At 36.0% G+C, this 12,840-nt stretch overlaps 1 protein-coding gene across 1 annotated transcript in view; it reads right to left on the reverse strand.

Annotated features, from left to right (window-relative positions):
• The window catches only part of ABCB7 (ATP binding cassette subfamily B member 7), a 139,137-nt gene that overhangs the window by 5,478 nt on the left and 120,819 nt on the right, over positions 1 to 12,840 (reverse strand). Inside the window, exons 14-15 of the mRNA XM_036839771.1 lie at positions 10,058 to 10,161; positions 1,433 to 1,540 (exon numbers count right to left, since the gene is read on the reverse strand). Of these exons, the coding sequence (XP_036695666.1) occupies positions 1,433 to 1,540; positions 10,058 to 10,161 (212 nt within the window). The remainder of the gene's footprint in view (positions 1 to 1,432; positions 1,541 to 10,057; positions 10,162 to 12,840) is intronic.

Raw genomic sequence — 12,840 nt, forward strand, 5'->3', positions numbered from 1 at the left:
AACGGGTAATCACCAGGCTGCAAGAGGGTGAGGAAGGGCCTTGGGAACTCTGTTATGCAGACTTAATACTACCAGAGACTGTTGACGGAACACATGAGGTCACATTAGTTTCACTAGAAAATGAAAATCTCTGATCTTCATAATCAAGCAATTATAGAACCATCAAATTCAACATAAAGAGATTTCAGATACAAATGGTATGATCAATAGTTAGTTCCAATTATAATCCAAACCCCAAGTGGCAACGTTATGATATAACTGTATAGATACTATGAACCTCCTGGCATGAGGTAGGTAAGCACATGCTTGTTAAAGTACTTTTAACATTTTATATTTACAAGAAAAGGCTCTATGTACATGACTGCATACAATTGGAAAGTTTAGTAAAAAGCACAAAAGAGCAGATTTTATTTCAGATACCTGAACATCAATGAGATAATAAAGTATATTTACAAAATTTCCCATTTAAGACACTCTGGAACAAGCATACTGAAGAAAATCAGTTTATATTTTAGTGAATGTTAGCATTTTTGAACAAATAAACAAAAAGACCTAGGGTAGCAAGTGCACAGGTAACACATAAAAGAAATAATAAATATATATCACAGAACTGAATATCCCATAAGAAATTTTAGTGGCATGAAAAATTCTCTCTCAATATAGACAGTACAAGAGAATGCTTCTTCTCTCTTAACTCCCAGTACTCAGGCTTTCAAAATGATAAAAAATTGAAGATTTATGTATTAGAAGGGAGAAATAAGCATAGAGAACACTGTTAGAAATAATCAAGTACAAAGGGGGTGGGAATAAGATATCCCTACAGAGAGGAGAAAAGAAAAACTATTACAATTTTCAAATCTACCAATCGCAATAGTGGCACTCTGATTTGTTCAGAACATTTAGACAGTATACTCTTATAGTAATTCCCTCAGAGAAATAAAGCAGGCTGTCCTTTTTCTTACTTTCCTCATGAGGAAAAAGATAAAAATGGCCATGCATGAAAACGACTTTATTTTATGGTAATTTTCTTTTAGGCATCAAGGGTATGTGCAGGTATTAGAAAAATGAAAATATAAAATACAGTGAAGACAATGAGCAAAGATTCTGTACAGAGCAAAAATGAATAAAGAAAAATTATTTTAAATACATACCCTTTAAAACTGCTTCTACCATATTAGGATTTAATGCTTTCCTCATCTAACTTTGCTTTTAAAACTTTAATAGAGCGAGTTAATACAGTTTATTCATTTTTGGAAGTGGCATGCATTATTTCCTATCAAAAGGAGGTAAAAACGGAATCCTATCAGGATTCAATCTTACTCAAAGAACACAAAATTCTATAACTTTCTTTAGAAACAATATTTAAGTTGCTTGTGTTTGTAACAATTTCTAATGTTCTTCAAACACTAAACTTTAAAGTTCAACCTCTTACCTGGTCCAAAACAATGATCTCATCTGCATCAACAACTGTTGACAATCTGTGTGCAATGAAAATAGAAGTTCTGTGTTTGACTGCATCCCTCATGGCACCAAGAATAGTCTGCAAGTTTGACAACAAGAACAGTAGGAGGGGAAAAAGAAGATCTATATATTAGGTAAATGTATATTAAAATACTCATGTATTTCTGAAAAGAATATATAAAATGCTAGTTAATTTGGTATTATATAAACTTTATACCACTACCAAATATTTTACCTAATCTAATAATTACTAAGAGAATAAAATCAATCAAAGAGGGAAGGTGAATATGACCATATTATTATGGAAAAAATTAGCTTTAAGATAGGCAATATTTCTTTAAATTATAAAGTCTGGGAGAAGGTAGATATTTTCTATACATAAAAACAAACAATAACAACGATGAATCCACTGATATCAGGAGCATAGACAGATATGTTTATCTGGGCAATGAGAGCAAAAACAAAATGAGGAGGGACTCAAGTGATAGGATGTGGAGAAGTACAAAAAAAATCAAGAAAGATAGGAAACTCAAAGGGTACAGGAGCACTTGCTTTTCCTCAGTTCAAACACAGAGGATGGAAAGGGTGACAAGGACAACGATGCATGTTTAACTTGAGAAAACTTCTTTTTCAAAAGCAGTCTGACTTCTTAAGGCATTCTGGAAAATCCATTTTGGTTTACTGCCTGTAAAATGTAAGGCAGCTGTATATATATTCACCTATACTTGGAAACCTGGGTCTAAGTACAGCTAGCTAGATGGAAATAGCAGTGTGGGGGATGGGGATATTCTCAATGGCTTCCTACAGGTATCTCTAATCACTGTATTTATTAAAGAAATAAAATTATCATGAATAGATGGTTACCCAGGAAAAGAAGACCTTATATTTTACTATGGCAGACTGAAAATCAAGCACAGGGTCAATTTTAAGAAAAATTGCGATGTCTGGGGAGGACTCCTCTTTCCTACCCTCCAGAACTTACACTCTGACATCCTACTGATGCTCTGGACCTTTTTAAAAGGTTGATTAAAATTTACCAAATCTTCTGGTAACTCATTCCCTCAAGGGGGAGTGTTCTCTGCTAGCAATTAATGGGTTATGCTCTGTGAGCTAATAAAGATATGTGACTCAAATAATGACTGTTGTTAGGACTCTGAAATTGTGATAAATGTGGATGACACATTTTTAGGTACAAAGTTCTTGTAAGCAGATTCCTACTATGCATATGAATGGAGTCTGGTGTAGCTTAAGGTTCCTTTTAAATATATCAATAACAAATCCTCAGATTAGCTCATGATGGTGGAGTAGAAGGACATGAGCTCACCCCTTCTTATGTAAACATCAAAATCACAATCAATGGGTAAACAACCATTGACAAAAAAACACTGAAACCTACCAAAAAAGATACCCTACATCCAAAGGCAAAGAAGAAATAACAACAAGACAGTAGGAGGGGCACAATCACAACAAAATCAAATTCCATACCCGCCGGGTGCTTGACCCACAAACTGGAAAACAGTTACACCACAGAAGTTCTCCTACAGGAGTGAAAGTCCTGAGCCCCACGTCAGGCTTCCCAGCCTGGAGGTCCAGCAACAGGAGGAGGAGCCGCAGAGAATCTGGCTTTGAAGGCCAGCAGGGTTTGATCACAGGAATTCCACAGGGCTGGGAAAAGCAGAAACTCCACTCTTGGAGGGCTGACACAAGATCGTGTGCGCACCAGAACCCAGGGGAAAAAAGCAGTGACCTCATAAGAGACTGGGCCCGAACTACCTGTTAGTAATAGAGGGTCTCCTGCAGAGGTGTGGGGTGGCAGTGGCTCACTGTGGGGATAAGGACACTGGCAGCAGATCTGTGGAGTACTCATTGGTGTGAGCCCTCCCGGAGGCTGCCATTAGCCCCACCCTACAGCCTGTAGGCACCAGTGCTGGAACACCTCAGGCCATGCAACCAACAGGGTGGGAACACAGCTCCACCCATCGGCAGACAAGCTGCTAAAAATCTTCCTGAGCACAGCCCTGCCTACCAGAGGGACAAGACCCAGCTCCACCCAGTAGGCAGGGACCAGCCCCTCCCATCAGGAAGCGTGCACAAGCTCCTTAGACAGCCTCATCCACTAGAGGGCAGACAGCAGAAGCAAGAACTACAATCCAGCAGCCTACGGAATGGAAACTGCAATCACAGAAAATTAGACAAAATGAGATGGCAGAGGAATATGTCCCAGATGAAGGAAAAAGATAAAATCCCAGAAGAACAACTAAATGAAGTAGAGATAGGCAATCTACCGGAAAAAGAATTAGGAATAATGATAGTGAAGATGATTCAAGACCTTGGAACAAGAATGGAGGCAAGGATTGAGAAGATGCAAGAAATGTATAACAAAGACCTAGAAGAACTAAAGAACAAACAGAGATGAACAATACAATAACTGAAAACGAAAAATACACTAGAAGGAATCAATAGCATAATAACTGAGGCAGAAGAATGGATAACTGACCTGGAAGACAGAATGTTGGAAATCACTGCCATGGAAAAGAATAAAGAAAAAAGAATGACAAGAAATGAAGACAGTCTTAGAGACCTCTGGGACAACATTAAAAGCACCAACATTCATATTATAAGGGTCCCAGAAGGAGAAGAGAGAAAGGACCTGAGAAAGTATTTGAAAAGATAATAGCTGAAAACTTCCCTAACATGGGAAAGGAAACAGTCACTCAAGCCCAGGAAGTGCAGAGACCCCCAGGTAGGATAAACCCAAGGAGGAACACACCAAGACAAAACAGTACTCAACTTGACAAAATTAAAGATAAAAGAAAAAATATTAAAGCAACAAGGGAAAAGCAACAAAAACATACACGGGAACTCCCATAAGGTGATCAGCTGATTTCTCAACAGAAACTCTGTAGGCCAGAAGGGAGTGGCACAATATATTTAAAGCAATGAAAGAGAAAAATCTACAAACAAGAATACTCTACCCAGCAAGGCTCACATTCAGATTTGACGGAGAATTTAAAGCTTTACAGACAAGTAAAGGCTAAGAGAATTCAGCACCACCAGACCAGCCTTATAACAAATGCTAAAGATTCTTCTCTAAGCGGAAAAGAAAAGGCCACAACTAGAAACAGGAAAATTATGAATGGAAAAGCTCACCGGTAAAGGCAAACATACAGTAAAGGAAGGAAATCATCTGTACACAAATATGATATCAAAACCAGCAATTAATGAGGAGAGAACAAATGCAGGGTATTGAAAATGCATTTGAAATTAAAAGACCAGCAACTTAAAACAACCTTGCTTACATACAGACTACCATATCAAAACCTAATGGTAACCGCAAACCACAAATCTAAAATAGATACACACACAAAAAAGAAAAAAGGAATCCAAACACAACACTAAAGTTAGTCATCAATTAACAAGAGAACAAAAGAGGAAGGGAAGAAAAAAAACCTAAAGAAACAAATCCAAAACAATTAACAAAAGGGTAATAAGAACATACATATCAATAATTACCTTAAACGTAAATGGATTAAGTGCTCCAACCAAAAGACAGACTGGCTGAATGGATACAAAAACAAGACCCCTATATATGCTGTCTATAAGAGACCCACTTCAGATCTAGGGACACATACAGACTGAAAGTGAGGGGATGGAAAAAGGTATTCCATACAAATGGAAATCAAAAGAAAGTTGTAGTAGCAATACTCATATCAGACAAAGTAGACTTTAAAATGAAGACTGTTACAAGAGACAGGGAAGGACACTACATAATGATCAAGGGATTAATCCAAGAAGAAGATATAACAATTGTAAATATATATGCACCCAACATAGGAGCACCTCAATATATAAGGCAAATACTAACAGCCATGAAGGGAGAAATCGACAGTAACACAATAATGGGAATGGGGGACTTTAACATACCATTTTCGTCAGTGCACAGATCATCCAGACAGAAAATCAACAAGGAGACACAGGCCTTAAATGACACATTAGACCAGATGGACTTTATTGATACTTATAGAGAATTCCATCCAAAAGCAGCAGAATACACGTTTTTCTCATGTGCACATGGAATATTTTCCAGGATTGATCACATGCTGGGCCACAAAGTGAGCCTCAGTAAATTTAAGAAAACTGAAATCGTATCAAGCATCTTTTCTGACTACACACTATGAGATTAGAAATCAACTACAAGAAAAAAAAGTAAAAAATACAAACATGTGGAGGCTAAACAATATGTTACTAAACAACCAATGGATCACTGAAGAAATCAAAGAGGAAATCAAAAAATACCTAGAAACAAATGAAAACAAAAGCCCAAAGATCCCAAACCTATGAGACACAGTAAAAGCAGTTCGAAGAAGGAAGTTTATAACAATACAATCTTACCTCAGGAAACAAGAAAAATCACAAGTAAACAACCTAAACTTACACCTAAAGCAACTAGAGAAAGGAGAACAAACAAAACCCAAAGCTAGCAAAGAAAGAAATCATAAAGATAAGAGCAAAAATAAATGAAATAGAAATGAAGGAAACAACAGAAAAGATCAATGAAACTAAAAGCTGGTTCTTTGAAAAGATAAACAAAATTGACAAACCTTTAGCCAGACTCATCCTGAAAAAAAGGGAGAGGGCTGAAATCAATAAAATTAGAAATGAAAAAGGAGAAGTTACAATGGACACCACAGAAATCCAAAGGACCATAAGAGACTACTACAATCAACTATATGCCAATAAAATGTACAACCTGGAAGAAATGGACAATTCTTAGAAAGGTACAATCTCCCAAGACTGAACCAGGAAGAAATAGAAACTATAAACAGACCAATCACCAGTACTGAAATTGAAAATGTGATTAAAAAACTCACCAACAAACAAAAGTCCAGGACCTAATGTCTTCACAGGCAAATGCTATCAAACATTTAGAAAAGAGTTAACAACTATTCTTCTGAAACTATTCCAAAAAACAGCAGAGGAAGGAACACTCCCAAATGCATTCTATGAGGCCACCATCACCATTATACCAAAACCAGACAGACATACCATGAAAAAAGAAAATTACAGGCCAATATCACTAATGAACAGAGACACAAAAATCCTCAACAAAATACTATCAAACCGAATCCAACAATACATTAAAAGTATCATACACCATGATCAAGTGGGATTTATCCCAGGGATGCAATGATTTTTCAATATCTGCAAATCAATCAGTGTGATACACCACATCAACAAATTGAAGAATAAAAACCATATGATCTCAATAGATGCAGAAAAAGTTTTTGACAAAACTTAACACCCATTTATGGTAAAAACTCTCCAGAAAGTGGGCACAGAGGGAACCTACCTCAACATAATAAAGGCCATATATGACAAAACTACAGCTAACATCATACTCAATGGCGAAAACTGAAAGCATTTGCTTTAAGATCTGGAACAAGATAAGGATGTCCACTCTCGCCACTTTTATTCAACATAGTTTCGGAAGTCCTAGCTACAGCAATCAGAGAAGAAAAAGAAATAAAAGGAATCCAAATTGGAAAAGAAGAAGTAAAACTGTCACTGTTTGCAGATGACATGATACTATACATAGAAAATCCTAAAGATGCTACCAGAAAACTACTAGAGCTCATCAATGAATTTGGTAAAGTTGCAGGATACAAAATTAATACACAGAAATCTGTTCCATTTCTGTACACCAACAATGAAAGATCAGAAAGAGAAATTAAAGAAACAATCCCATTTACCATCACATCAACAAGAATAAAATACTTAGGGATATACCTACCTAAGGAGGCAAAAGACCTGTACTCTGAAAACTATAAGATGCTAGTGAAAGAAATCAAAGATGACACAGATGGAAAGATCTACCGTGTTGGGACTTCTCTGGTGGTCCAGTGGGTAACACTCCATGCTCCCAATGCAGGGGGCCTAGGTTCGATCCGTGGTCGGGAACTAGATCCTGCATGCCATAACTAAGTGTCTGCATGCTGCACCTAAGAAGTCTGCATGCCACAACTAAAGATCCCACATGCTGTAATGAAGGTCCCACTTGCTGCAACTAAGTCCTGGTGCAGCCTAAATAAATAAATAAATAAATAAATAAATAAATATTTTTTTAAAAAAAGATCTACCATGTTCTTGGATTGGAAGAATCAATATTGTCAAAATGACTATACTACCCAGGGTAATCTAGAGCTTTGATGCAATGCCTATCTAATTATCAATGGCATTTTCACAGAACTAGAACAAAAAAATCTTAAAATTTGTACAGTGCCACAAAAGACCCTAAATAGCTACAGCAAACTTAAGAAAGAAAAATGGAGCTGGAGGAATCAAGGCTCCCTGACTTCAGACTATACTACAAAGCTACACTCATCAAAACAGTATGGTACTGGCACAAAAACAGAAATATATATCAAAAGGATAGAAAGCCCAGAAATAAACCCATGCACCTATGGCCAATTAATCTACCACAAAGGAGGCAAGACTATAAAATGGAGGAAAGACAGTCTCTTCAATAAATGGTGCTAGGAAAACTGGACAGCTGCATGTAAAAAAAATGAAATCAGAACATTCTTTAATACCATACACAAAAATAAACTCAAAATGGATTAAAGACCTAAATGTAAGATCGGATACTATAAAACTCTTAGAGGAAAACATAGGCAGAACACCCTTTGACATAAATCACAGCAATATCTTTTTCAATCTGTCTCACAGGGTAATGGAAATAAAAACAAAAATAAACAAGTGGGACCTAATAAAACTCAAAAGCTTTTGCACAGCAAAGGAAACCATAAACAAACTGAAAAGACAACCCACAGACTGGGAGAAAATATTTGCAAACAAGGTATTAGTCTCCAAAATTTACAAACAGCTCATGCAGCTCAATATCGAAAAAACAAACAACCTAATCAAAAAATGGGCAGAGGACCTAAAGAGACATTTCTCCAAAGACATACAGATGGCCAGGAGGCCCATGAAAAGATGCTCAACATCGCTAATTATTAGAGAAGTGCAAATCAAAACTACAATGAGATATCACCTCATACCAGTCAGAATGGCCATCATCAAAAAATCTGCAAACAATAAATGCTAGATAGGGTGTGGAGAAAAGGGAACCCTCTTACACTGTTGGTGGGAATGTAAAATAGTATGGCCACTATGGAGAACAGTATGGAGGTTCCTTAAAAAACTAAAAATAAAGCTACCCTATGATTCAGCAATCCCACTCTTGGGCATATATCTGGAGAAAACCATCATTTGAAAGGATACATGCACCCCACTGTTCACTGCTGCACTGTTTACAATAGCCAAGACATGAAAGCAACCTAAGTGTCCATCAACAGATGAATGGATAAAGAAGATGTGGTATATATATCCAATGCAATATTACTCAGCCATTAAAAAGATTGAAATAATGCCATTTGCAGCAGCATGGATGGACCTGGAGATTATACTTCATACTAAGTGAAGTTAAGTCAGACAGGGAAAGACAAATATCATATGATATTGCTTATATGTGGAATCTAAAAAAAATGATACAAATGAACTTATTTACAAGACAGAAATAGACTCACAGACTTAGAGAATGAACTTATGGTTATCATGGGGGCAGGGTGGGGGGAGGGATAGATGGGAGTTTGGGATTGACATGTACACAGTGCTATATTTAAAATAAAATGCCTTTTCATGAAAAATAAATAAAATAAAAATTTTCTAAATAAATATAACAAATCCTCATGCTAAACAACTGACTTAGAAATTAAGCTGTTTTAAACATATGGCAGATCAAATAATGTGCCCTGAAACTTAACTCCATATGCAAATATATGTCATATATGCTCTAAAGCTGAAATTAGGCCTATCCTTCAACAATAGGGTTTTACTATATATTCAAGTAAAACGTAGGTGAATGGAGGCAACTGACAAATTACATCAGCCTATCTTCAGTTTTAGATTAAGGGGATTCATGCATGAAATTATGATTGCTGTTAAGACTTTGGTATTTAATACAAAGATGTTATGATGTCTAATGTAGTTGCTGGGTAGTACCATGACGTCAGTGTCATAACATCTTGGTGCTTCACAATACTTGTTATGAAATGAATATAAACTGATACCAGAACCACAGGCTGTGTGTGCCTAATTTGAACCTTAGTGAGTTGCTCCATGATAAGTGAAAGGCTTTCTGGTGTGTACCGTGTCACAATCATTTATAAGACCTATTTTAATGAATGTTAAGTGGCAAAAAGCAGAAAGACTAAAACCTTCCTTTGTCAGCCGGTTAGTTGATTCCCACAGCTTTGCAAGATGAAAAGGTAATACAACAAGAGCATAACGTGTCACACACAGTTTCAAAAAGAGATATATTTGCAAATGGACTTAACAGTGTGATAATATAATGCGACCTGCATTCTTACTATCAACACTTCCTACATTGGGGAAAAGGGCTAGGTATTTGGCTCTACAGAACCTTCTATTGAAGTTCATTCAAAATATGAAAGAATGTAGCTATTTTACTGAAACTTCCAAGGAAAAAAGTTAAGCAATTTGAATTAAAGAGTTTTATGTTTTCACCATCATTTACCTCTTCAGTAATTGAATCTAATGATGAAGTAGCTTCATCATAGAGAATGACCGGGGGGTCCTTCAAAATGGCTCTTGCAATTGCTACTCTTTGCTTTTCTCCTCCTAGTAAAGAAAATTTTTAGTTTAAGAGAGCATAACATACATATTTTATATTTCTAGTATTTCCATTAATTACAACCACCAAATAATACCTTCAACATTTATCTTTACTGATTACTGATCATTTTACTCAGTTATAAGAGTTTATGTTCATATATAATATCCTTTGACAAACTATATTCCCTGGAACATAAATGTGATTCTGAATTCTGACTTCATGGCAGGCGAAAAGAACAAGGAGGGGAGGTGACAACTTTGATTCCAGAATTACCTCCCTCACCAGAAATACGCTCATGACATATGTTACTTTATATGTACTTTATATTACTTCCCAATGAACAGCAACCTCAGATAGAAAAATTTCAATATTAGAGAATCAACAAAGCCAAAACCAAATTCAATATCTGAAGCCTGAAAACTTGAAGACATGAAACTATAAATATCTAAATTTATTTCTTAACATAAAAAAGTACCATTCAGCCAGTATTCTTAAAGACTTTTTTTTTTTTGACAGAAAGCTATTATTTTCACAGCACTCTTCAAAGTTAAGGCTACAGACTAGGACCTCTTATTTCACCTTAGTTATTTGCTATAGGACTCTAGCATAGCAGAATTTTAAAACAGAAAGGAAACAGAAGCCCAGAGAGGTTAAGTAATTTACTCAAGGTCACAGGCAAGTTCTAGCAAAATCTGCTAGAACTGACTAATTACCCCCAACTAATTCCCAGTCCAATGCTCTTCCTTTCACAATGTACAAACCCATAATTATTCTTAAATTTATTCTAGAGAAAATAAAGCAATCTTTCTTTCTCCACTGGGACTCCTGCAGGTCTAAGGCCATCAATCTTACATAAAACTATGGTTGAAAGTACAAAAGATGGTGCTTTGCTGAATATGTCCCTTTTGGCTTCTTTTCTTGTTCATTATCCATTAATTTATCAATGTCTGAAAAAACTTGTACTTTTTAGCATCAGTAACCTGTTCAGAAAACAAGCCCTACCTGTTGATTATCTGGTACACAAGTATTATTTCACTTTTATCTGTTCTTCAATTATTATCTTCAACTGGTAAGAGGGGCTCCTTATGTCTAATATTAGTGAATACGTTTATATTTATACTATCCACACTCTTCCTCATTTTGTAAGTTCAAAATTCTCCTATCAAGACAGGCAGTATGCCAGAACAATCTGCTTACCCACCTAGCAACTCAGCAGCAGAAAGCTCCAAAAAGAACTAGATACTCAGAGGAAGAACTAGTTTTCACATGTTTCCCAAATTTCAAGTGGAAACCAACCCAGTTTCAATTCTATTCAATAGAATTTGGAAAAGAAACATTTGTTTGTTCTCTACCGAAATTATTTGCATAGGTGCTAAATAATATATTGCTCATTTTGAGAGGCCTGGTTGTAAGGCAATGGGTATTAGGTAAGAATAAAATTTCGTTAAACATTCCTACCCCCAAAGGCATGCAGAGAGGAACAAAATGATTGAAAAATGGGATGCAGCATAGCTAACTGAAGCAAAGTCATGTTTGAGAGGGCTAGTCTGTATTAAGTGACAAATTGGGGATCTCCAGAATTAGCCCAATGGATAAATAATCTGGGGTGTGGGCTAGTTTATTGGAAAGTCCTATGAAGAGCAATGGTAAAGTATAAAGGTGGACTGGAATGAAGCAGGCATCTTATACTATCAGGTAATGACTAAATAGCTACTACAAACCAACTAAACTTGAAAATAATCTTTGCTTAGTATTTTCTAAACCTAGATCAAAACTTTCTAATAGACTGCAAATTCCTTGAGAGTAGGTCCCTTGATGCTTCATCTTTTTAACTCTCAAATCATTTAGCACAGCTGCTTGCACATTGCATGTACCTAATCAATGTTGTGAATAACTGAAGCCAGCTTACAATGAAGAGGAACAGGGATTCATTAAAATTCATGTGGAGTATTCTTCATTCTTTTTCCTTACCCTCATCCCTAATCTATACATTTCCTCCCCAAACTAAACTAGAATGAAGAGTAAATGTAAAGGATGCAGTATGTTTATGAGTTACATTAATACTTTCAGGCATTAGATATCATTATACTTTTAGAATTCAAATAATTTAGGGCAAAGAAACATTTTTATGGATCCTCAAAAAAATTCAGTCATTTTAGGATGATCCATTATTAAACAGAGTAATCATCTCATAATTAAACACTTAAAATGTGCAAGCCCTAAAATTTAGTTGGCCACTGAACCAACAAAGACATGAAAATGAAGTTGGCTGTAAGGAAGTATAAGTATAAGGAGGTCTAAAGTATTGAAAACATCCCATAATGATCTAGGAAATTATGAGGAGATACACTATTTACTATCAAATTTCTTGTCCCTACTCTTACTTCTTTCCCATGTGAATAATGACCTTGGCTTACCTTTAATATTAAGATTACGGATAATAAGTTAGCACTGATCTCAACATGTATCAGTAACTTACTATTAAGCACTTACAGTGTTTGCAGCTGCAAGTGAAAAAAAAAGAGACTTGCATGATTTGAGAACAGTTACTTCTAGCAAGCTGAATTGTTTACAGTGACAGGCAGAAAACTGGGGAATTTGTCAAAAGAGACTGGATGAGCACTATGTTTGTACTCTGTCTTTACATTTTCTAGTAAATGGCCCTGACAAATTAAAGTGTGGAG

This window comes from Balaenoptera musculus, chromosome X, assembly GCF_009873245.2.
Source record: "Balaenoptera musculus isolate JJ_BM4_2016_0621 chromosome X, mBalMus1.pri.v3, whole genome shotgun sequence".
Taxonomy (NCBI): Eukaryota; Metazoa; Chordata; class Mammalia; order Artiodactyla; family Balaenopteridae; genus Balaenoptera; species Balaenoptera musculus.